Genomic DNA, 26805 nt, shown 5'->3' on the forward strand with positions numbered 1-26805 from the left:
CGGATCTCTGGGCCCAAGGGTGAACGCGGCGGCGGCGGCTGCTCGTGCTCGCCACCGTCGCGGCATTCCGCAGAGAAAGTTTTCCCCGCGCCCGAGTTGCCGTCGACTCGAACTCCTCGGAGGCGGCCAAAATTAGACTCCCCCGCTGCCGATGTTTGGGAAAAGGGGCTCGCACGCCGCGCCGGTCTGGGCCAAGTGAGCCGCGCGGCATCCCGACGCCGACACGCAGAAGACGACGGCGGTGACGATGAGGTCCATCGGTGCGACGAAACTTCCACGCCCCCCTTGCGGCGCACGAGAAACTGACGTGTACTGCAGGCGATAGCCAGCGGCACGAGCGGGAACGTCGCCCGACATATGCATCGTCGGGCTGCAACTCAAGCGCCCCTAAACGTGATGTCAGTCTACTGCAACACGACACTATGTGGCACGCGTCCGTGCACCTATTTAAACATCAGCCTCAAAACTCCCATTCACGGCGACACAGATGTGTTGACTGGCCCGTTCTCCGAAACCAGTCGTTCTCGACACCCAGCACCATGCAGTGCAGAAAGTGCGCGCCATAACAAGACACAGCACGCGGGGACAAACAGATAGCTAAGAATGCATCTTGGGTACTAGGCGCGAAAACACACACGACACAAGGAAGGAGACGGGACAGAGCGCCTTGTGTCGTGTGTGTTTTCGCGCCTACTACCCAAGATGAATTGTGACCAACTCGCCCAACAAGACGTCCTTTTAAGGCTATGGATTTCCCTCGTTACTGTGAGCCCGTTTATTGCAGAGCTTTGTCTAGCTTCCTACTATATATATATATATATATATATATATATATATATATATATATATATATAGCATCTCTCGTAATTACACTTTCTTTGTGGCAGGAAGGTCGAAAGCTGAGCCATTGTGACTCCCAGGCTTTTTTTTTTTTTTTCTCAGCGCTGGACAACACATTTCTGCGCGAGTGTCGTGTTCCCACCGCAGTTTCCGCACTCGTCGAATTCCTGAGCTAGTTTTCCTTCGCGAAAGTCAGACATCAAACTTATGTCTGTACGATTTCGTAATGAGGCCATCTGCAGATTAAATGCTTCTCCGGAAGTCGCCATATCAACAAACAATATACATATTTCTTGAGCTTTCCACGCACTGTGGGAAATGGTAGACGCGAAGATTCTCGACGTCTTCACGGGCAACGCGTCTACGTCCGTTTCTACGATCTCCCAAACGTTGGTGAATCTCCTTTAGGGCCGCACTCAACCTATATACGAACGTCATTTGGGGCGTATAAGCCAGCGGCCCTAAACGCCAAGTTCCTCCTCCCTAAACGCTGACGTCGCATCTGCTGCTCGTGCTTTCCCGCTTCGCTCCTCGGTTGTGCGGGAAACACCCCGCTAAGTCTACCTCTTCGAGATACCCAACCCGGGGTGCTGTTCTGGGCATCGCCAGATTCCGCCATTCTGTTAAATTTGGTAATCGCGGCAATTTGGGCCAATCGGAGAGACCGTAGCAGTCACGTGGCCCTGCTCTTTGGGTCGGAACTGAGCGCTCGGAACGACCATACCGCACGCGACGCACCCTTTTGATACGACTCTTCGGGACTCCTCAGACGAGAGCCTAAACACGGGGGAGGGGTCATCGGGGGCCCAACGCAAACCTTCTGCTATTAAATAGTTTCGGACCCTCCTCTCGGCTGGCGGCCGTCAAACAGGGCGTTGGTCAGACTCGGACATATCGCGGTTCAAGTTTGCTGACAGGATAGTACGAGGGATAAATTGAACTCGCGCGTCTGCACGTTCCCATGGCAGAGCGTTCACGAGCGCTGCTGAGCCCCCACAGCGCAAGCACGTAATAGCGCCGAAGGATTTATTGATCTATTTACCAATCTATTTATTTATTCACTCGATACAGATGTCGCACGGTAACGCCGACGCTTCGCTGGAAAAAGAATGCAAGAAAAAAAAAAAAAAAAGAGGCCCGCCGCTCGCGTGCACAGAAATGGCGCGCGCGACGCGCTGTAGCGCACGTGGCGTCCCTCAAGGAGGCACCAGACGAAGGAATACCGAGAAGCACAGAAGCTGTCGGGCCCGGCTCTCGTATAAACGGCTCGTCGTCGCGGTCGCGCATGCGTTCTGTCGCGCTCCGCCGATGACGAGGAATGCCCCGAAGGAGCGGCGACGCGCGCACGCTTTTCTCTCGCTCTTTATTGTTTGTTTCTTACCTCACCCCCCCCCCCCCCCCCCCGAAGGTTTCCATTGCGAAGAAGCGGTCCCAGAACACGCGACATGATTTGCGATGGATCATCCGGAAGCCTCGTTTTGAAGATCGCGCAAGCGGCGCGCTAAGCAGGCGGCGTGTGAGTCGCACGAACCGGCCGGTGTGGCTCTGTTGGGGCGGCTGTGGCGTTTTCTATTTTTTTTTCCTTGTTTAACGTAGGTAGGACATTAGGCCGTATGATAGCAAGAGCTTGGTGGCGCAACCCACCGCCCCGTTCCAAAGGGGACACTCATAACATCCATCCATCAATCCATCCATCCATGGTGTGTCGCTAAGCACGAGGACGCGGGTACGATCCTCGGCCGCGGCGAGGTCGCATTCCGATGGGGGCGGAATGCAGAAAATAAAAAGAAAGGAAAAGAAAGAACGAGAGAAAGCTGAGCTGTCTGCACGCCTCACCTTTTTTGCATAATGAAAAGAAAGACGCTCGCGTATACCGTGCATTGGGTGCACGTCGACAGGCGGCCAAAACTATTCCGGAGCCTTACATTATGGCGTCCCTTGTAAACCCAATCTGTAGTTTAGGGACGTGAAACCAGATGAAATCTTAAGGTGCAAGCCTCCAACTCCTCCCTCCCCCAACACACACACACACACACACACACACATACGCACTGAATACGCAAATAAAAATTGACGTTCTCGCGTTAATCTTATCAAGTCAGTCTTGGGTGGATTCGTGACACGAAGCGTATACCCCCGTGCGGCCTCTTGTATATTATGATGCAAATTGCTTATAATCTTTTTTAAACTTAACTCGCATGGAGGAAGGAAAAAAAATCACCGCCCAAGCACTTCGTAAAGCTGATTAACCAGCGAATCTGAAACGTGCGGGCCCGGTGTTTATCACTGGGTTAATCCCAGTTCATTAAACGACGGCTTGGTAGACTGCTGGATTCTCGGTATGCCGTTGCTGCTTGCGCTCGGTTGCACGAGCCTGTTCTTCCGCCCGGGCTCCAGCATCGCCACGGCGTGTAGACGAGCTCGTTTCCGGTTCTGACCGCGACGTTGCTGATCGAAAGCTGCTGCTCCTCAGCAGTACGTTTGACGCGTGGTCCACTCATTTCGGAGCCGGAGTGAAAATGCAGCACGCGCGCTCGGCTGCGACGGTGAGCAACGACGTCTCTGCTGGCGCAGCCAATCGCGCGCCACCTTTTTTTTTTTTTTTTTGCGCATGCGCATGGGCTTGCGCCGGAGGAGTTTTTGGCGTACAAGCGACAGACGGACGAATCGGCTAGAATGCGATTGAAGCCGAACCTGGTGGGCCAGTAGTGGACCAACATGCAATCGCACGTCAAAGTGCGCAGTTGGTTTTAGTGTTCCCGCTCTGCAGGCAGAGCCGCGGCAGGGCAGCCGAACAAACGCGCGCCAAATAAAAACTACTGGCATAGCTACCGGGTACCAAACGCCTCAGCAAATCTCGATTCTCGCCCCATGATCTCGACGCAAGAGGTCACGTGTTGGGCCACCACTGTGGCTTCACGGAGTGCTCGCTTGCCAAGGCTGGCTGCGTGACGTAATGCTCACTCCTATATTTTCCCTTCCTCCGTGTTAACTCGGGACCGATGACGTAAAACATTTATTGAGGACCAAGTTTCATTCAAGCGCCATTGTATGAAATATATCCTCGCCGTTAGCTCCCTCCCCCCCCCTCTATCTTTTGTGAAAATTGAGACCAAATTTATTCAGATCGTTGTATCGTCACAGACGACGAAAAACCCACGTGAAGTAAGTTTCGAATAAATCCAGGATGCGGCATCAACGTGAGAACTTATACATACCATAAAACCTTCATTTCTTTGTTTAGATAAAGAAAAGCGGTTCTTACGACAAGAAATGTGACGAAACGGTTGCTTTCTCCTAGTACTATCAGCATAAATGGAAACGCGAAGAAAAAAAAGAACGATCAATACACCTTTTACGCGTAATTACGTGGGAGTGCCGTGTAAAATAAGCTCCCAGACGTACGTTTTTGAGCCTAAATTAAGCCACGGACGGCCACAAATGACGGCGAACTTGTAAACGTGACAACACACTCCATAGCCGTTTTCATCTTGCTCGCGTTCGAATTTATGTCAACAGCGTGCACACCGAGTTGAGACTTTTATTACTTAACCGCCATTTAAAATTTAAAAAAAAAAGAGACTTGAAAAGCGGTTCTCTCTCTGAGCTGCCTTCGGGTCTGGGAGAATGGATATTTCGTTCATTTATTTTACCTTTCAAGGCCCGGAGGCATATGCACGTATGTATGCGCTTTTTTTTTTTTTTTTGATCTCCATGGCATCGATGTCTCTTATAATTGCAAACGTACCTGTTAAAGACAGAGAGAGAACTTTATTTATAAAATGGCAAAGACGTCGGCAATGACTTATCTAGCCTGATACTCAGCAAATGTATTAAAATCACCAGCGCAATTCTGCCGGGCCCCACGGATCAGCTGCGTCGACTAGCGCTGGACGCGGAGCATGTGCCACGAGCTCGGAGGCTACGCTGCGTTCGCTCGGGCGGCAGACAACATATTTGCACGCCGAGCTCTGGCCGCCCCCGCCCGTTCCTTCCTTGCGGCTCTCGCGGTGGTGTGCAGCATTTGTGTGCTCATCTAGCAAGAGTGCTCTACGAACGATTCTCGGCAGCGCCGGCTTTTTTGCCTCCGCATATCGATTGTGCTTTGTTTGCGGTGGCAAGAGAAAGCCGCATTGTTCGCGCGCCACTTCAGAGAGGAAAAAAAAAAAAAAAGAGAGAGAGAAAGGCAGCGCGGGGTCTTCAAGAATGGCGCGGTCGTTCCCCCAAAAGGTTTGTTTCCATTCGCTGTCATGCTATAAAAGGTAGAAGAACAAATGTCACAACACGTGCCCGTAATGATGTAGTACGTCTACCTCCCCCACTGCTCGAAGCACGAAACGTATATGGACTGTTCTTATATGTGAACACAAGGAAGCGACTGTCGCGCTGCGTCCGATTGTTTCGTTGGCAACACTTTCGTCAGCCTAATACTTCGTTTTCTTTTTTCTTTCTTTTTACTGGCATGTGAACACGGTGTAAGCATATTACCCGGTGAACGTGACAAAGAGTACAAGGATAATGGAAACAGTGGTCAATATACAGCGGCAAAGTTAGTATTGGAGACGGCCTAAAAACATACGTGGACAGTTGTGAAGCACGCACTAAAGCTGCGTTTTAACGGCACTACCGAACTTTCCTTTTACAAATCTACACAAATGCAAAAAGAGGAAAGAGAGGCATTTTCGGTACAGGAACGCACAACATCGTGCTGTCTCGGGATATGCACCTTCAAAGCTCTGCCCATCGGTTTCAGTGCGAGCATGACGTCACGACCCACGCGGTAGGTGTGGTGCAGTGAAGCCACCGTTGCAAGGACGAAGCTCTCGATTGGTTTTCTTGTTTTAGTTTCTGCCTAGACGACCTGAACGTCGCTCTTCGTCAGTCAATAAATGTAGGCGTTCGCGACTTCTTGGATGCGCCAGTGTTCGCGTCACAACAAGTGCACAAGTAAAACGGGTCGAGCCTTGTGCCGCTCCGGCGTCGATCGTGCCGCAAGCCCCACAGGCCTTGCCGCGAAGGAGAAACAAAACACGCAGCTTACAACCAGTTACCGATCGAGTGTTCCTTCTCAGCTGCAATAAGAGGACTTACCGGTCACGTTAAGCAGCAGCAAGTCGACGGACAGTAGCGTGAACAGCCGCAGACGCATGTCCTCATCGGGCTGCAGACGGGCCGCGGCGGGCTCCACTCCTTTCCATAGCGCGCGCGCCGCGGCAGCCGCCAAGATGGTTGCCGCCTCCTCCCACAGTTTGCAGAGCTCTCAGTAGTACAACTCCTCGCGCACAGCTTATCGCCTTTTATTGGTTTCAGGCTTCAGATGTGCATCTCTCTACCTGCTCAACGCTACCAAAAATATCGGTTACGTTTGTTGCGACTATCATTTAACTATAAATTATAAGAAAAAAATTGGCTTATTTCATAACTTGTTCGCTTGTTAACTTCAGGGTCTGAGAAATCTGACGTTTGTACCATTGGTACCCAAACGTTCCTAATACTTCGAGCTAGCAATAAAAGCCCTACTGCCAGTGCGAGAAGTGCGCAAGTATTACAATCAAGAGAGATTTAACCCGAGTTAAGCATCGCAAGCTATAGCAACAGGTATACTTTCTGGAGCACTGCTGAAGTAGTTTGTTTCGTACAAAGGTGAGCAAAGTTTGCACTGCTATTAAATTTGCGCACTATGAGCTTACGAGTGCTTCAGGCTCTTTGTGCGTGTGGCGCACCCTGTCGACGCGCGAATGCTCTACGAAGCGGGTAATTTGAGTGGTAGCGGAAGCGCGCTGTACCAACTTGCTCCTGCTTGCGTCGTAGGAAATCGACCAGTGGAGACTGCCCATCACATTTGTCGATGACCGCTAGCTAAGCAAATTCTGAGCACGAAGTGTCCTCTACGGCGCCGCACCCACGCAGCGTGTCGTAGACTAGGCGTGCTCGTAGTAATCGGGCGTGTCAAACGCCAGTACATCATCTCCTTGTAACTGTATAGCAGCCACAGGCCCACAGCGGCAGCCGTAGTCACGAAACGTCGAGAGGACGTAGCAACAGCGGGATACGTATGACGGAGGGCAAAGACTCGCACCTCTTTTGTCGTTTTTAATAAACGCGCAAGTTAAAAAGAATACATACGATGCGCTCTTGGTGCCTCGTGCCCTCCCATCTTCTTACCACCCTTTCTCCACCTTCGCTTTTCTTTTCGAAGTTTACTCACGGCTCTGACATAACTAAGCTCGCCACTACAAAGAACCAACCACATTCCATCATCATCGTTGTTAATGAGACGGCTTTTGCTGAACATATCCGACCACAAAGGCAGCTTTTCAGGACTTCACAAGTTTGTAAAACTTTAAACTGCAGCTGCTTGATTTAGTACACTGGCAGCTCAAGCACTAGTAAAATTAATGTGCCATCTTCTACAGAATTTGCAGGACACGAGTCAAGAAGAAGGAACATGGAAAAGCGAAGAGGTTAGCCAGAGCAAAACCAGCATACATAAGATTTTTTTTTAGGAGAGGGAAAATGAACTAATGAAATACAATGTAGTACACGGGAGCTAAGGTATATGAATTTTCTCACATGCTGCTGCTTTAACGAACATGTTCCAACACATGGTACAGTTTTTAATGCAACAACAGTTCAGCAATTGCAAGCTCGAAACTCCATTTGCTTTGTGCATTTGTCAGGCCACCTCCTGCTCAGCCTCATCTCGTAGTATGGCAAAGGACAACTAAACTGTCCAAACTCTGCGGCAATGTGAACCTGTGGCTATGTGTGCAGTTGGGAGATAAATAACGGATGTAGGCCAACTGTGCCGAATTTCTCAAGACATCACTCTGGCTCCTTGGAAAACTCTGGATCGAGAAATCCAAGCATCATTTAAAGGATGCTTGGATCATGAACAATTGTTCATGCATGATCTATCACTGCAGCTGCAATTACCATCAGCCGTCTCCCAGTGCAACATTATGCACTGCTGCACCGCCTATGAGAGGGCCTTCTCATGTTTGTATGTATGTAGCCTTACTCACCGGAATCGCTGACTTTTCTGTATACCACTGCAATCGTGAGGACACTATCAAGCACCTCCTCTGCCACTGCGCCTGCTTCAATGTCCAAAGTCAGTCTCTTCAAAATGCACTCAGCCATTTGGATGGCCAAACCCTTACAGAGACCAAGACACTGGGTGCATGGCCTCATACATCAACCCAGAAAGCTGAACGTGCTCAGTCTTTCCTAAAACCAACAGATCCAAGGAGAAGCTTATAGATAACCCTGTCTTTAGTCTGGTACCGTGCATGTAAACTTTCTCTCCTTCTGTTATTTCCTTCTTTAAATCCCCTCTATCTCATTGCAGTGTAGCCAACTGGACATCCATCTGGTTTCCATCCCTTCCTTGTTTCATCGCTATGAAAGCCAGATGCTCTAAACCACTCAATCACTGCACAACATTCACACTGTCATTTCTGGGGGATTTTGCATGCCAAACAGACTAATGAGAGTGGTGGCGTTTGTCCATGTATTCAAAGGCCACAGCAGGCAATATTATAGCAAATGAGTTGAAAGCAGGAGGAATCGTTCAGGTCTGTTGACACTTCACTGCTCCTAGATCTAGTAAACTAACACCAGGCTATTATCGAGGTTGCCAAGCTAGTCAAGCCTTATTATAATGAAGTCGGATCCGACACGAAAATACTTACATTATATCTGATATTTGCTATAAGCATGTGTTTCCTACATGCCACTATTGGCAAGACAGATTTACTTTGTTATATCTATGTTCATTATTTCGAGGTATGGCTGTATTCAGCTTTTTCCAAGATCCTGCGGTCCATAAACTTTTCTGGTTTGCCTCTACAAGTCTTTTCAGTGCCTCAGCAATGTTACCAATACATGCACAGACAACTGTTTGTGGCAATGAAGGGAAAGCTGTGGCGGCGGTGTGTCTACATATGTGTTACTCTGCACAGTTGTCTGGCAGCCTTTGACAGCGCTTTTGGCTTCTCAGAACAGGCACGGAGTCAGGATAGCTTCCAAATGCGATGGTCTTCCCAGCTTCTCAAACACATAAAATAAAAAGCTGGAAATTAAGCCAGACTTCACACTCACTGGTGTGCTTTCTGATTTTGCTTTTGTAAATAGGATGTTTATTTTCTTTTCTCCAGCTTAAGCTAATGCAGATGACAATCTGGGACTTTCTCCAGGAGTACTCTAACTTGTGCACGTTTTGCTTTCGTGATGTTCACTTCATTGCCATAGAAAGCTGTCATGAGTATAGCATAAGCAATGAAGTATAATAAGGTATTTGTGTAAGAGCATTTATTAGCCAAAAGAAGACAAAGCCAAGTGTGTACTGAAGTGCTAAAGCGCAATGTCAGTGCTCCATGCGTTCCTCAGTGGCTACAGCGACTGTTGGGTCAGCTGGGCTCTTTTTGTCTTTGTCATCTGACGGAGCGGCAGGAGGAGCATCATCATCGCCAGGTGGTGGCCGGCGGTCTTCTTCACCCTCGATGGACGCCAGCTGCAGGATTGTCAGGGAACCTAACGACATTTTCAGTTTTTGAACACCTTTCACACAACTGCTACAAGGCAAATAGCATCAAGTTGCATTAATGTTAGCTCCCTCCTCAGACCACAGTATATTGACCTAAACTGAACATAAATGCAATGTTGTTGACAACAATATTTATATTTCTAAACTTCGTTCCATACTTAGCTGGCAACACTGTGGAAACTATGCCAGTGGTGTAGCCTTGGAAGCCTTACTTCATGCATTTTACATTGCAGTTGTTTTTGATCTGCGACATATTTTATGACACAACCACTAGATATACTACAACAACCTGTGGATGTACAGTTATATAAAATCACATACTATTTGCGCAGCTTTGTCATTCCAGTGCACCATATACTGTGCTATGGTCGCAGAAACATGTCACACCATGCCTTTCAGTGGTAACTAGGTGCATGTCTGGGAGGCCTTTCATGTGATAAATACACCATATTTTGCAACATTAATGTACAGTCAGACCTGCTTACAAACATGCCGGTTTTACTAACATATCGGTTATAACAATGAGGAGCTGCTGCACTGTCAACTTCTGAATGTTTTCTACGGTGAAATAACCCGCTTACTACAATGCCCCCCCCCCCCCCCCCCCCATGCCACATTACTGGTTACAACAATGAAGTCTGGCTGCTGGGTGACTGTGCCAAAAGGTAATAAAATGCGAAATCCCTGAAAAGGAAAAGAGAAATTCAAGCCATTACACCCTCGCCTGCCAAGCGCTCATACAATAGAACCTTTTTCCACCCTTCTCCGCATTGCCAGCCTCGCACACCTCTCTCCCATTGTCGTTCCACTTCTCTGAGCATGAATAAACTGCACCAACTGCACTGCTCCCAGACTTCTTGCTAGCGCTTCATTCTGCGCAGTTCTGCCAACAGATTAAATTGCTTGCGCTCGTCTTTGTTGGTTGCGTCGAAGTTGTTCCTGGCCACGTGGTTTCTCCGCCTCGTTTGACTCGCCGCCGAAACAGAAGATGGCTGATCCGCCCACTGATGATTGACAATGCACAACCTCGCCGGTGAAAAGAAAGAGCACTGCTATAGATTTGGAAGCGAAGTTAGTATTGTGAAGGACTACAAAGACGGTAAAAAAGTGTGTGACTTGGTAAAGTACAGACTATCGCAACCACCAATATCGAAAATCATCCGCTTGGCAAAGAAGTTTTAAGGTCATGTATCATCGCCACGTCCTGAACAAGTTAGTCTTGTTGATGAACATGGCCGTACGGACACGCAGGGAGCAACCAGATCTGAAGATCAATCTACTGATGGCCATGAAGTTCACCTTTGGCGCGTGGTACGAAGTGCTTCTATGGTGCGGAACTTAAGCATGCTTTATCCGAGGCCGCAGTGAATTGTACGAAGCCTGCAAGGCTACCACCGACAAAGTGATACCTGAACTTTGGTGCACAGTGGATGAGGATGCTTCAGGACTCGAAGAGTTTCCACATGCAGACGACACAATAGACACATCAGAACTTCTAACCGATGAGGCGAACGTTGCCAACATGCTTGCATCGGATAGCGACGACAGTGATGACGGCAGCAATGACGTGGTAGGGCAGGCTGCCTCAACGTTGTCCTTGCAGGAGGCCCTGCAGATGATTCAGTACCTGCGGGGCTTCGTTTTCACGAAGGATCTTTCACTGCATTACATGGAGCACCTGGATGCCTTGGAGAAGAATGTCGGCAAGCTTCGCATAAAGCAGGTAAGGCTGACGAGCATGGAATTTTCTTGTGCAAGCCAGAGATAAGTACAGTCGCCGACTGATTTTTCGAACTCCAAAAATTCCAACATGCTTGATTATTCGGTCTGCTTCGCGGCACCGCCATTCTCTCCATAGACCATAATGTACAACAACTACCGAAAGTTCGGACACCTTGCAACCTTCTGTCAGATTTTTCAGACACTCCTTGAGCCAACTCGATCGAGAGCACCATGCACCGACTCTGACCGGTGCATGGTTCGACTTGCTGAATGCCATTTTTGTTTTGAACGGAGCCTCCTTGCTGCCCCACGAAGTGGCACTACGGCAAATCCCTGCTCATCATCATCGTTTCCACCTGGTTCGATAGAGTGGCTACAGCAGTTCCGGTCTCAGCGTATTAAGCCATGTCAAGACAATCCAGCAGCTGATTTGTTTCTTTCTTCGTGCACAACGCTGCGAGTAAGCCACGTTTTCGTTCGTGCGACTGGTGTCGGCTTGACGGCATGGTGGTGTTTGCTTTGTGTGCTGTGTAGAGGTTGCAGTGATCCAACTCTTCATACGGAAACATCGCGTCAAGTGTCTAATGGCACCAGCAGTGCCCGCGCAGACTGCGCTAGGGATTGCTGGCAAGCGGGTGCCGGGAGGCCTAGGATTTGTCGCCTTCCGATGTGCTTCCTACTGACGCTGAAAATGTTCTGCCGAGACCTGCGCAGTGGTTGCATTGCGATCCTGGACACCGTCTCATTTGACAGTTTCACAGGTGCTGACACTGCTGTACTGACATGTGCAGAACTCAACGACGGCGATATCATTTGTCAGGTTTCTGCTGCACCGCTGGACGATGACTTCGAGTTGGAAGATGACGCACCATGTGCTATGCTGCCGCCGCATGCGGAGCGTGTACAAGCAGTGACTGTGCTTTCAGCCGCCTATAGTGACCGTACGACCCTCTCCGAGATTCAGGCTTATCTGATTGCACGTAACCAGAACAGCGTGCAACGGCACATTCACGATTTCTTCAAGCCTACTGCTGAGCCCGAATAAGTGTGTGGAAATAAAGGATTGCTTTTTTTTTCTTAATCTGCTTTTTCAGACACCTGTTTATTCGGACATTTCCGCAGTCCCCGTGAGGTCTGAATAAACGGTCGGCGACTGTATTTGGTAAGATGCTTGTGGTGATCATGTCCCAGCGTATCTGCTAGATTTTTCAAGCTGAGAGGCTGCTGTGGCAACCTCTTCACATTTTTTAAAGGGCCTCTGCCACCAAAGTGATCCCTTGTCGGAGCTCGCATGTCACTTCCCATCCTTGACCCCTATAGCAGTGCTATTCTTGAACGCCAACAGCAGCGGCTTGTTACGCGCGATCAGAGCACGCAGAAAGCAGAGTTAAACAGTTAAATGAGTCAACTCAATCAGCAGCCAGATAGAGGAAGGTGGTGGAGAGGGGCACTGGCCTCCCTGCCATTATAGTTTTCTCACAACATCTCATCTTTCTATTTCCTCTTTCCCATCACCTAGAGTAGGGTAACCAACCAGAAATCTCTGGTTAACATCCTTGCTCCTTCTCTTTATATCCTCTTCCTCCTTGCTCACAACAGCTCTGGCATTCCCATATCTTGCTTTTTCTACATCTAACTCAATTATAACAATTATTGGTTATAACAATGGAATTAATGTGGCACTTGCACATTGTTATAAGTGGGTTTCACGTACACTAAAAGGACACTAAAGGCAAATAATAAGTCATTGTGGCCTGTTAAAATACCATTCCAGAAACCTCACAGTGCTTCTTTCGTGCCAAGAAAAGATTTAGTTGAAGGGACAGACAACCGCTCAGAACATGAACTGAGATAGCCCCACCAATGGAAAGATTGCCTATGGCTAAATACATAGCTAAAACGAGTCATGTTTTTCTCATTAAACGTAGATTTATATTTTTAATTCTTCACTAAGAGTTGCGATAAATGACCTTTGGTGCCCCACACAACAACATGAAAATGCATAAGAGGCCTGTCATGTGACCTTCTATTAGTGTACACAGTTCCTGGTCTTTCTATTAGTATTGCAATGCAGTACACTTTTTTCTGTTATCAGGTTTTTCTAACTTACAATGTGCAGATAGACTTTTGTTTGTAGTGAGTAGAAAAGTAGCACTGCCTTCGTCTTCTGTGAGTTGGCTTGGCTTGTCTAGACAGAATAACGACGACGGGGGCCAGCAAGCCATGACTCAGGCGTGTACTTGGCGGAGAAACGCCATACAAATTAAGAAAGGTCTGTACAACAACGCAAACTTATTGTACCAGCTTTCTAATTTCAAAAGTGGTTGAAAAGATCAAAATGTGGGTGGTTAACCACAGTTACACTCACTCCTGTGAAAGAAGAACGATGGGAGGCTTTCAGAATTTGCAAGGCAGGCTATCGACATCGCTCTCACTTCTCAGCGTTGCTGGAGGAGGAACTCTTAATATTTAGGGACTGCTCAGATCGAGAGATTGCTTACAATATATATATGCGCATTTGGAAGTATTCACTGCACATGTAAACACTATCGAGGGTGAGCTTTACGTTGCGCCATAAAGAACTAGGTCCTTAAAAATTGGTTGTCAGTCCCTTTAAGGAGGAAATTGCATCTCATGGATCCGCAAACCTTTAGCACAATTAAATGAACTGCCCACAAGTAGGTGAGTGGTGACGTTGCATGCACCATCACTGCCCTTTACTGCCATCGGTGAGTAAATCAGCACCTGACAGAAAGTGCACTACTGTTTTTTTTTTTTTTTTTTGCAAAACACAAACGCACTGCCATGAAAAAACCGAGCCAGGACAGAGCATTGTATTTTCCTCTGCAGCTGTTTAAGCAGTGTGGATCGTTCAGGTATCCTGTGACATCGCGTGGACGTGGCATTTTCTGCTACTTGCAGTTTGTGCGAGTTCCGCAAGCCAGAAAAACTAGCGCAGCACTATGTGATACCAAAACTATTAAAACACGAAATCACGGGTGGCACTGGTGTCGAGCGAAAACGAAACCTTTTGACCGCCCACATCATTGTGGAGGGTAAGGTCAAGGACTTTCTTCTACAAATCAAATCAAACTGGACAAGTAGCATTTTCGTCCACCTTATTATGCAATGCAATTATATTTTTATTATGTGTGGTTGACTACTAGTGACATAAATATAATGAGGACTGCTCCCATCATAGGGCTAGTACCTGAATGTCGCAGGGAAGTCGCAAATCATTTCTTGTATTTACCTCAATTTCCCTATTACCAAATCTCTGTTCGCGATAATGTTGATGCCTTGTATGTTCTCGAGTGCCAATCTATCACTTGAGCTTGACTTAATATTTCCCTTTAGTGTCCCTTTAAATGTTGGATTGAATCACATGACACCCATAACTAGATATCTTTCTTTCATATGTGGCACAATATTTTTTGGTCATGAGTGCAAGCAGTGAGCGAGGTTTCTCTAGCCTTATGAAACAAAGAATAGTTCGCAGGTCTTGCATTCCGAAAACGCAGATTTTTAGCAAGACCATTTTGCAACCACCATAAAGTGATCCTTTTCTTGTACTAAATTAAATTTAGTGCATGCGCACTCAACACATTGGCAAAGCATGTGCAACCTGATGCGTAGGTGCATTTACTGCACCTACGCATCACATTTGCCACAACTTCGCTTGCACACAAATTTTTGCCAGAATAACATCGTACTAACATGTAACTGATATTGTGAAACAAATACATTAGAATCAGTACTAGTTTGGTCTGCCCAGCAATACTGTTATCTGTGCAGCTAGAAAGAGCTCGCTGAAACAAAGAAGCTGGCGTTGTGGTCTGCTGGCATAGAGCATTATGTCGCGGCTAACATGCATAGTTGTATGTACTTGAAATACTGTACTCAAAGTACTGTATCTTAAATAATTTTGTAACTATTTTGGTATTTCACATGTACTTTCACAAAGCAATATTTATTTAGTAATGCTTTGTTGGCTTTTCAAACTTCTCATCGGGCACTTTTCCAAGATACTTCCACTCGGATTGACTGGTTACAGATGCAGAAATGCAAAGCCTCGTTTTAAGTAGTACACAACTCGTGATGTGCACTGGCATTTTACTACAAATCATCACCACGACATCATCATGCATCGAGCTTGCGACATAAAATGCAACATAAATCTTTCAGATATCTTAAAAGACAGACAGATTGCTAATACAAATTCTGAAAAGGAGCCACATTTCCAAGTTTGAACAAGAGATATTGTAATTCAGTACTTTGTTTGACAAAATAAAAAGCTTCAAGGATACAGAACTTCGTTTTGTTTGTGCAATGCACAATTTTCCTTTCTCAGTATTTTGTGCCTTACTCAGGCACTTTAAGAATTAGGGTAAAAAATCGGGGATTCCATAATAATTTGGGCCACCTGGGGTTCTTTAACGTGCACCCAAATCTAAGTACCACGGGTGTTTTTGCATTTCGCCCCATTGAAATGCGGCCGTCGTGGCCGGGATTCGATCCCGCGACCTCATGCAGTAATTAGGGTATTTAGTACCACTCCACGGAGTAAATATTTTGCCTAGTAGTTAAGATACTTTGAGCATCATGTAATGTATGCTGCTATGCAATGTCTGTTACAGAGTAAATTTTTTGCTTGTAGTTAAGATACTTTGAGTATCATGTAATGTCTGCAGCCATAAAATGTCTGTTTATACAATCTCCCAGCAGAAGGTTACACACGTCCTTAACATGACATCACGAATGTAACAACGTTTTTTCATGCTTCCATTCACATCCAGAATGTGGATAAGTAAGACCTACTATGACCTCTGTGATTTCTCTTTTACAAGATGTTAATAAGTTGCTTCAGCACTCACACACACAAACACCCCAAGAAAGGATGCCCCCACACACACTTTTTGGTTCATTTCTTGGGGTGCTTGCTCCCGCACACACTTTTTCACACAGTGTATGTGTGTGTGTGTGTGTGGGGGGGGGGTCGTTTCTTGGGAAGCATGTGAGTGCATGTGCATACATGACATGTGCGTGTGTTCTGTTACGCTCCAAAGCAAATTACTGAGAAAAATTACCAGCTAACCAAGCTAGAAGTTCTGTTGCTACAAAAGTCTTCTCTCAATCTGCCCATAATTCTTATAATTTCGTTCAATCTTGTAATAATTTCCTCCTTCCTAATACTCAAATATTGAGTGTAAATTTGCCACAAATAGGAATATTCCCTGGGTGGGGCATCGCCAGGTATGTGCATATAAAGCTAGCAAAAGCTTCGTGGAACACATTATAGTCGAACCTTGTTATAGTGAAGTTACAGCTGACACAAAAGTACCTTTGTCAAATGCAATGTTCATTATAAGAATGTATCTGTCACATTCTGACATTGGCAAGAAATACATTTGATTTACTATAGTATATACAAAACTTTGTTATATTCATGCTCAATATATGGAGGCTCAACAGTGCCTGCCCTTCAGCATATGTCATGCTTCTTAAAAGATAGTCCAAAATAGCACTACGTAATGTCTGCATTATTTTTAAAAATGTTCTTGCGTAGGTCAACATTTATGAAATGGCTGTTTTTATTGACTCATTTATCAACATGAAAGGCCAGATTTCAATAATACGGTTCTTCATAAAAATACAAGCTCTTTGGACACAAGAGCCACACTATCTTGGCACTGCTTTGTTCTGGGAAAGAAAGCCTGAATTTACCCATTTTCATATTTTCAATAGGGAAGTTTGAGTGCATCAGGGTGTCTACCAAGTTGACATTTCCAAATTCCCTGAGTTTTCCAGGTTTTCCCTGAGTGCCATTGCAAATTTCCCTGAGTGATGCAGAACTATGTTTTATGTCAAGATGGGCTGAAACCATATCGCCTGATGCTGCCACTCTCTAGTAATCACATGAAAAAAATAAAGAAGCGCCTTAATCCAATTTGAATACTAAGGAGTAGTGTTTGTGTTATTCAAAAAGAGAATAGAAGGCCGGGGGGTTAGTAAAGTGCACAGCAAATAAAGTGTCCTCGAAAAAAATTGCAAATGGAGTCGGACATTCTCAAATACGAATAAAAAGGAGATGCATATAGACGCAAATATTTTCGAATATGAGCTATTTCTATCAACTCACAGCAAGCTCAGTGGTACGAGGCCCTAACTCTGTCACAATTGAGATTCTGTCTCAACAGCTCGTAAGTCAACCTCAACTGTGCTGACATACTCTCAGCACGCGCACGACTCCTGAGTGTTGTGTTTCACTGCTTTAAAGAGTTTATTTTGGTTTGGATGAGGGACATATGCATCTCGCCATTAGCCAAAACTTTATTTTTTGAGCTCAAGCTCCTTCAAAACGGCGGCAGCAAGCTTCCTTTCCCGTTTATTCCTCAATGCGTAGGTCATTTCTGTTCTTGTCCTCCTTCCGCCACTCGTTCGCTCCAAGGACCATTTGAAGCATCTTGGTCAGTTGCACAGTCTACAACCGATTGTTAGAACTCCCTAGGGGCCGCGAAAACGTACGAAAAATCGGCCAGGTGAAAAAAAAATGCGTGTCATTTAGTGCCTTTAGGGGCTCAAACCATACAGGCACGTTCGAAAACGCTCTGAAGGCCTGTCGGTACACATATTAGGCATATCGGTGCTCGTACTGTGACAGGAAATACCGGGTGCACGCGTGTATAATTAAGGAATACATACTTTGTTCCGTGGCAATAGCCCCTTCCCACGCTTGTTATGCTTCACTGCAATACTTTTGCGTATGCTTCACCAAGTAACATTTCTGTACAGAGGCGAAGCTGACTTTCAGGAACCGGCGTTATGCAACGCACCGTGTTTTCCAAGTTTCTAAGCCAATCGCGGGGACCACAAAGGCGGAGTCCGTGCCATTGCTGACAGCAGCTAATTCTTTCAATAAAAAACTCGGCATCCAACGGCAAGAAGCTTCATAGCGAACGTCGAAGCAGCTAGGCCTAGCGTTGCCGCAATGGCAGCAACGGCTGCCAGCGGATCTGCGTGCGAGAGTGCCGGTTCGAGGTGCCGAAGTAATCAAAACGGCAGCGGTGGTGTCTTTGATTATTGCCGTTTCGGACCTGCGGTCACGGCAAAACGTCCGGAAAATCGGACGGCGAAGAGTTCTTGCGTCGGAAATGTCACACGTTCTGGTACGTTGACTCTATGGGGTACGTGGCGGTGCCGCGAAGCCGTCCAAATTATCGGGAATCCGGAAAGTCGGTCGTTGATTGTACACTCGCAACTCCTCCAGCCGACGACAGGGCGTCAAAGACGATTCATTACGATTCCTGTCTGTTACTCGAGCCAGCATTACCGCGACTTTCGACCCTTTCAATAAAATTGCCGCTAATTTTCCCTGATAGAGGCCCAAATTCCCTGAGTTTTCCCTGACTTTTTCCAGACTACTCAAAATCCCTGAGAATTCCCGGTTTTCCCGGTTGGTAGACACCCTGTGCATTGCAGATGCAGCAGGTAAGTCAAGTTTCCAAGCTATGCTTGAACTGACTGCAACTGCCCATGCTTTAATTATTGTCAGCTGACTATGTCTGGCAATTTTTCGGCACATATATTATACTGAAGCATAAGTAAAAGTACAGACTATGCAAAGGTATGACTTCGTGTGAAACAAAGGGGCCTCTAACCTGACCTGACTATAGAGAGATTGATTCATTCAAAGGCTTAAATGTGCCAAAGCAACAACTGGGGCCGCGATGGAAGCTGTAGCAGGGGGTTTCAGATTATTTCTAACCACCTGGGGTTCTTTAACATGCACCTAAATCTAACCACACGAGCATTTTTGCATTCCACCTTTAATGAAACCGCGACACTGTGCACAGAACCAGAGCACCACGGACACTGCACTACCACAGCGGTTGACTAAAAACACAATGAAGCATGAATTGAACGAAATATGACGCCTGCACGTGCTTCAGAAACCGAGGGCAGTCACAACGGCGCCTTCTCAGGCACTAGCCTACTATTCTGGTGCTTCCTGTACAACAAATGGCCAGTGACAACGCAAAGGCATGGAATCTGTTATATGGCACAACAAGATAAAAGCACAAGCACTCCAACAGACTATGTTCTTCAACTGCTGGTATCATTTGGCTGCTGATGTCACTGCTGCTCTGTCATCACGTGGTAACATAACAGAACAGCAGAGTCAGACTGCATTCCACCCTACCAGATGGAGCCCAGGCGCAATACTATAAAGAACATGAATATAAGAAATTATTGAATAAAACTAAGTAAATGCAAAATGTTTGGCGCTGGTATCGGTGTAACAATACCAGCTACAATAAAGAAGGTATGTTCGTGTAGGAGGTGACTTAGTTATGAGGCTCAGTAGTAACACCGATGTGTTGCCTTTGTTTTCCTTTGAGTGGGCATCTGGTTGTTGCTTGCTCATGCGAACATCTCATGTGCTTCTTGTTCTGGACAGCAAAAGGATACGTAAGGGGCAACACGGTCGTCGTCATAGATGGTGAAGTCCTGGTCTTTGCCCACGATGGCAATCGAGACATTCTTGGTGGACAGTTCCACCTCGTTGGGCAGGCAGTCGCGCAGCGCCCGCAGGCCATGTTTCACGAGCTCCTCCAAATTGCCTGCACATACAACAGGCACCCAAATAACACTCTCTCCTCGAGGTTCTATGCTCAGCCAGTTCAAAGCTGGGCATGCACAACATAGAAGCAAATTATATGCAACGAGAAAGGCACTACAAAGGAGGAGGTTACAACAGTAGTGACAATAAAAGCAGAGCTTGGTCATCTAGTCCGAAACTGAAGGTCTCAAAACACTACATATTTGAACAACAAAACCTGCAAATCAAATCTAATACTAAATATTCTTTTTTCCAATTTCTAAACAAATTCGAATATAAATGGTTTAAGGAGTCTATTTGGTGAAAAAGACAGGTTTATTTAAACTTTTTAATACATGTAATGTCGTTATTGAACCATGTATATTTAGCAATTTTACTGAACAGGAAAACTGTTCGCAATGAACAGCTGTTACAGCCGTACAAAACTAGTATCAGCAAACTAGAAAAGCAACCTTGACAGTTTACAGAATTTTGATTGCAAGTAAATCATACAAAAACTAACAGTTTTGAAACATGAATTCCTTAACTCCGCTACTCTGTAACCAGAACAGGGACTGCAATTCCACCAGCAGCTGGTCACACATCATGCAAGAGAGGCGAAAAGCTGACTGCATATATTTGATCACATGCTCCACCATAGCTTTAAAAACAAGACTTTTTCACAAATCATGTAAACAATAGGACAATGTCATATGCAGTGTAACCAGTCATGTCAATTTTGGGTGTACTATCTATCTATCTAGTACTATCTTTATCAAGAATTGAGACCATACATCGAAACCCAACTTTTACCCAACTTTTGTTGGTCAATGTACATAAGCCACTACAGTGACTGTCTAATGAGTGCATCTCTTTTTTTTTTTTTTTTCATTTCTTGTGTCAGTAAGGATAGGAAAACTGCTTAGGCTGCACCTTGGATTCAAGCAGCAGTTTTTATGAAGAGGATACATGTTATCCATATTGGTCCAGAAAATGTGCATCCATCCACGTTTGGAGAAGTCACTACAAGCAGCCAGCATAGTTCAACATGTAGTTTAGCTAGAAGACAGCCTATACAGCCTGTACCATGAGTCCCTGCTCGCCCAAGTACATAGGGAACCATAACGTTTCAGCAGCAAGAAAAAAATATGGTGACAATTCACCATGCTTATCGACCACACGGTGGAACTCTTCAGGCAAATGGAATTTCCACAGCTTCAGCAGAACACAGCAACCATAAGAAAGGGCAAGTTTAGAGGGGTCCACACTGACGACAATGTGTCCTTACCTGACTTCATTAAAAGAACTCGTGTCGGGAGCAAAGTTCGTGGTCAGCACTTGTCTTTGTCTATTCTAATCTTTGATTGGGCATCCGCTGCAATTTGTAGTAATGTATGCAGCTGAGCCTCAATGTAATGAACATGGATATAATGAATTATTGGATATAAGAAAGTAAATGTAAAATTTTGCTCACTTATATCAGCATGTAACAAACATATGCTGATAACAAATATATGAAATAACAAAGTTTCACTGTAGTAGGTTCTGCAACACACAAAACATCAAAAGCAGGCTAATGGGTTAATTGGCAGTGCATTATATGGTGTCTAGCGCAAGGTCACTCAAGCCGACAGGGAACACAAAGACATGGCGCCATGTCTTCACCTCCCTTGTCATTTTGCAGGCCCCATTTGTGCTAGAGATCGCATAATGAAAAACATTTTCCAGTGCTAGAGGACAAGGCTTTGCTAGATGGAAGCAGACTAGACAATAGAAAAGATGGAATAATCGGGCCAATTGTACTAAGAACTGTAGTTGAGGCTGAAATTCAAGCCAGTTAAGTTTCTTGTTTTTAGGCCTGACAAATACTCTGCAAGTTCATTCTAGGAATTATGAAAGCAGGACCAGAAAGACGAACCAAACAGAACCACTGCCTTGTCCACTCTGCTCCCTATTTCTGAAAGTCTTGCCCCTCAGCACTGGTAAATAAGTTCTGCAACATTTCCACACAGCCAGCTTGATGTGACCAAGAAGTCATACATACATGACTTGAACTCGTCTAAGTGCTTCTCTAGGTATGTGCGGGCCGACTGAGAGCGGGCACCAATGGCCATGGCCTTGCAGTCAAAGAAGTTGGCAGAGGGGCACGTCTGATAGATGTGTGCACCCATGTCCTGAAAGAAAAAAAAAGCAACATGACGAACCGAATAGCACAATCACACACAAGGACACAGTGCCGTCGACTAGCCATCAGGTTTACTGCATTGACAGGAATGCATACACAAGGAGAAAGCACTCAAACGGACAGAATGCACTCACATGACAAGAGCAAAAACAGGGGGCAACTGTCACCTATGAATGTCAATCCCAGAGATATAAAATGTCTTTGTCATACGGTTCATGTTCAGCACAATCGCTTACCTTCACATTCTGCTGCAGTACATAATACCGAGCTTACGCAATATCAATAATAATATCAATAATAATAATAATAATAATAATAATAATAATAATAATAATAATAATAATAATAATAATAATAATAATAATAATGTTGCAATTTGACCAGAAAGGCAAAACATTGCTAGCGATAGCAAAATATTAGACAACTACACAGAATAAGGTTTGTACAGGGTTTGTACGGAACATCCGACCTAAAATGCAAGGACCATTCAAGAATTTCAAGAATGCCAAAGGCCAGAATTCAAGAAGAGGGAAAGAAACCTTACTCTTACACATACACTGCAAAAATAGTGATATCTCCTTCTTCTTAGCTGAAATTTCTTGTAGCTAAGCAGCTGCTGAGCTGGACACATACTTCAAGCTCTTCAGGTCACTTTTATAAGTTGGCTTTTCCATTGTGAAGATGTCAATTGCCATCCGGCATGATGGTTAGTAGTGTCCAACTAAAGCCAAAGACACTCGTCATGCTAATGCTAAATGGCCGAAAATTGCTTTCCGCCAGGCATTTCTGAGACTATGGCACGAAATTAGAGCCATGATGGCTGTGGTGTGAACAAACTAGCAAAACAACAAAATGGTGTTTAAAGAGGAAAAGAACAGCGACTTCAGACAGCACATGAGACGATGTAGTGGACAGGACGGACATGTCGGACCAACTAGCTCAAAGCTCCCCCCTTTTGAACACAATGGTGGCACAGTTTGGTCACTTGATCTGGCTTTGTCTTGCTCCACGATGGCAATGATTTAAACAAGCTTGTGGTTGGTGGCTGTGGACACACCTCACTGCAATCGTATAGCGACACTCCCAAAAGAAAATAATCTGGAATTGTTTCCCAATAAATAGTGTCTATGACATGGCCGTTAGGCAGATTTTGTTACACTGAATGTTCAAAAGTTGCCCCCAAACCCAGTTTTCAAGGAATTCAAGAAGCACATTTATTTTTTACTGAGGGCCCTTGAATCTCTTTTCCAGATTCAAGGGTTATCGGGGAGTAAACACTCCAGGTGCGCGGGAACACAATGTGCATGAACTCCCCAACCATCTCGGCTCACCTTACATTGCTCCCGCCCAAGATTACCTCCAGCATACACAATGTGGACTGCGTCTGTGCTAAGCCGCACAGACAGCCATGTGCCGTCATGGCCGAGCCGAAGAAGGAGATGCACACCACTATCCAGTATACGTTTTATAACAGCCTCAAAACAGTTTGTTACTTAGTAATGGCAACAAACAAAAGTTAATTTGTGCTCCAAACACATTTCAATCACAATGACAGCAAAGCTTGCGCCAATGTGCTAACTTACATCATATCCAGCTACCAGGAGGCCTACTCCATAAGGACGACGGTCGTAGCGCTGAGTGCACACCTGCATTTCTGTTGACAGAAAAGTCAAGGAGCAGAACGAATAAAATGATTACAAGCCAACTGCAATAAAATTTCACTTCTAAATTGGTTATAAGTGAGCCGTATATACTACCAAAACAATCTTGGTAAGGCCTCAGGGCTAGTGATTGTAGAAGCAGACTTTAAATCACACCTGTGCAGATGACACCTGCACTTGGTGGTTAGCAGATAGGATGCAAGTCCTAGCATGTTGCCTCCAAAATTTTTTAGTGCACCAGGGGCGAGATCGAAGCTCAGAGATCATGCCGAAGAATTATGACTGGCTCTCAACATCAAGGTTGTGCATAATTTCTGGTGAGCAGTAATGGCGACGCTTTTTTCCAGTTTTAATATGAAAAATGTCTTAATTTTACAAGCTTTTTAGGATGCATCCACTCATATTTCAAATGCAAAATTTTGCACAGAGACTGCTCTATAAACACACGACACAAAAGTAGGCCTCTTATGCAGTCAAATGTTTTGCTGCAACACAGATGCTGCAGAGATGGTACTGTGGACACACCTGTTGCTCCTTTAATAGTGGCTACAGGGCCCCACTCTTACATCAGAGTCCAATTCTGAATTCCAACGGCAGATTCAGAGCACTTCTGGAGCAAATTTTTCTATTCCTTTGGGCGCATGTCAGCTCCAACGGCAGACTGAGAGGCGAGATTTCTCTGCAGAGCAGTCAAGACCACTTCACCAAAATTGGTAGATTCGACCTGATGTCTGCATGACATAGTTCCTCCAGCAACCATTGAGCGGATCGTCCGTGTAGCAAACAACATGCAGTAGACAGCAGATGTTGTAAATGATGCGAGACAGTATGCAAACGATTTGTTGTATGGCTGCAGAGATAGATAAACCACGTTCTACTGTCGTAAGTTTTCTTAAGACAATCACTACTCGGAAAGCAGCTTCTCAAATTCAAGTGGTGGAGAAATGGGTCCGCACAATAATGACGGCCTTTAGTGCTTGTGAATGTGTATTTGACCATCTGTTCCGTTCACCGAACTAAGAATGCTGAAGTCATGAGCTTCACATTGGAGGCCACCGCTTAGTTAAAAAAGGTGAGAGAGACCTTGCGTCTTGGTAATCTCAAACTTTCTCGGAGTTGGCATATGAGTTTTTATGCAGCGTTGTTTGTAATCATTCGGTCATCGTTAGATTATGCTATTTTTGTTGCAAGTGCCATGTAGCAACAAGCCCAACAGAAAACTTTCTTGGTAGACTACGATGCTGGTTGGCAACATGTGGTTGTGTTCATTTTTTGGTGCTATACATTTTCACAAAAGTGTCAGGAGTCTATGTAGCTTGATACAGATGGATGCAAAACAGCCTGCCCAACCATCAGCTACATCAGTTGGACAATTTCAACGTCAAGCTCCAGTGTGCCTAAAAATGCTGTAGGCCATGATAAGCAAAAAAGTTCATTATCTTACATGTATGTGCCTATGTTGTTTGTTCTTAGCTCACATGGCACGTGCCACATGTCCATATATAACTTGATAAGGCTTGTTGGCTCATAATATTTAGAAAAAGAGACTGCGCAAGACGAGACGGGAGAAACACGAACTGATGATGATGACACAGTTCAAATTTTGTGCTGGTCCATGTTCACTCCTTCTCGCCTTCATCTGTTTTGCTCAGTATCTTTTCCTACGAACGCTCGCATGCCTGTTTCGTCGTCGCAACACTAGTTTCCCAATGACGCGCTTGTGACAAAAGGATACTGTTTCCGAGCAGTGTGACGAGTCGGCTGATGGGCAAAGGTGTGTCATGCGCATAACGGTTGCTAAGGCACTCGGAGCGCATGAACTTGCTCAGCAGGCGCGCGTCAGCCGTCAGACCCGCGATGGAGACACCGACATGGTTGTCGATAGGGATGATCTTCTTCTGGTGCGCCGACAGCTCGGAAGAGGCTCTCTTCAGGGCCAGCAGCACGGCGTGGGTATCGCTCTTGAGGCCGATGGTGGCCGAGCCCTGTTTCACGGCCTCCATAGCGTACTCCACTTGGTGCAGCCGGCCCTGGGGGCTCCACACGGTAACATCATTGTCGTACTGGTTCCGGTACTGCGAGGAAGAAGGCGCAGGGGAACGAAAAGTGGTGAATCACGCTTGACTACTCTGCTTAGCACGATTATATGGCACTGTACGCCGAAAAACGGGGGCCAAGCGCTAAGGTTGCATGCCCGGCGACGTCCCATTTCCAAAAATAATTTGAAAAAGACGACGCCGATGAAGCGCCAATGCCAGCACATGCGCTTAGGCAAAAGTGCGCCCAACGCGAGCGCCTCGAGCGTCTGTACAAGGGACGAGCTGCCGACATTCTTTATGGTGCTAGCTCGTTTCACTTAATAAATCGCTGGCAGCGACCAACGGCTGTAAGAACGCAACACCAAGCACCTAAACTACAATGTTCTGTCTCTTCAAGGCACTTTCCGGCTCTTCGTTACACTCGCTGTCACGAAGAGCACACGTCGAGATTGTGTTCCGCATTCCCGAAGCGCTACGCTAAGCAGCCATGCATGGCCAGACATGACGTGCAGAACGACAAGCAGAGTAGGTGCAAATACAAATGTGCCAGAATACTGCAAACACACACTTACCATGGCGAAGTCAGGCCAGCGCGATCGTGACTCGCCGGATCGGATAGCCCAGAAGCAAGCTCGAAAACACGGCTCGATTGTGGACTGGCTTGTGACGACTTGCTACAGGTCACTAACGGCGATGACAATGAGGCCATCTGTAAACAGAACTACCAGCGCGAAGGCATTTTCTTTCAGTGAGGGCACCGTGATTCGGTGCACTGTCATTCAGTGTTTTTTTACGAAAAGTTGCCAGAAATTATATGAAAATAACTCTCTCGTTTGTTCTTACGATAAAACATGTCATGGTCACAATGTCTCGGACATTACTTATTGCTAAAAAAATCGCACTTTCGCCCAAAAGGCGAAGCATTGACCGTGATGGAGAAGTATTAAACTATTACATGAAGTAATTAAGGCTCGTAGTATTACGGGTTGCACAGAAGCATATTCGCTCACTAACTAAACAACTGGCGACATTAGGGTGCGAGGTGTCGTGCACCGCGAGACCCGCAAATACGTCATGAAGAGGTTATGGAGACCAAGGAGGTTTGATGACTGCGAGCAGTTCCAGAGCAGGCGTACTGCAGGCGCCAAAAGAAACGCAGTGGCCGTCATGTTTTGAACACAACCTCAGTGCGCACGTTGGTAGCAATATTC

At 45.9% G+C, this 26805-nt stretch overlaps 2 protein-coding genes and 1 long non-coding RNA gene across 7 annotated transcripts in view; 1 reads left to right on the plus strand and 2 right to left on the minus strand.

Moving 5' to 3' along the window:
- Positions 1-6100, minus strand: part of LOC126545130 (protein kinase C-binding protein NELL2-like) — a 102590-nt gene extending 96490 nt beyond the window's left edge. For 2 of the 3 annotated variants that reach the window (XM_050192856.2, XM_050192854.2), the window contains exon 1: positions 5932-6039. Coding sequence is in view for 1 of the 3 variants with exons in the window: in XM_050192857.2 (XP_050048814.1) it covers positions 5932-5989 (58 nt within the window). In the remaining 2 variants the exon portion in view is untranslated. Of the gene's footprint in view, positions 1-5931 lie in introns of all 3 variants that reach the window. The other variant, XM_050192857.2, reaches the window with a different exon arrangement.
- The window catches only part of LOC129388125 (uncharacterized), a 52334-nt gene extending 30597 nt beyond the window's left edge, over positions 1-21737 (plus strand). Inside the window, exons 3-4 of one of the 3 annotated variants that reach the window (XR_008615153.2) lie at positions 14033-14166; positions 20614-21737. This is a non-coding gene — a long non-coding RNA (uncharacterized lncRNA). Of the gene's footprint in view, positions 1-14032; positions 14167-18527; positions 18599-20613 lie in introns of all 3 variants that reach the window. The other 2 variants (XR_008615151.2, XR_008615152.2) reach the window with 2 other exon arrangements.
- On the minus strand, positions 9137-26276 carry Prosalpha6 (Proteasome alpha6 subunit). The gene is made up of 6 exons (XM_050192867.2): positions 26167-26276; positions 25291-25630; positions 23478-23548; positions 21754-21883; positions 19580-19731; positions 9137-9355 (listed from the first exon to the last, which is right to left on the minus strand). Exons 1-6 carry the CDS (start codon positions 26167-26169, stop codon positions 9209-9211), a joined length of 843 nt encoding a protein of 280 aa, XP_050048824.1. The 5' UTR covers positions 26170-26276; the 3' UTR covers positions 9137-9208.
- Between the last annotated feature and the right edge of the window lie 529 nt (positions 26277-26805).

The sequence above is a fragment of the Dermacentor andersoni genome, chromosome 10 (assembly GCF_023375885.2).
Source record: "Dermacentor andersoni chromosome 10, qqDerAnde1_hic_scaffold, whole genome shotgun sequence".
NCBI classification, from domain to species: domain Eukaryota; kingdom Metazoa; phylum Arthropoda; class Arachnida; order Ixodida; family Ixodidae; genus Dermacentor; species Dermacentor andersoni.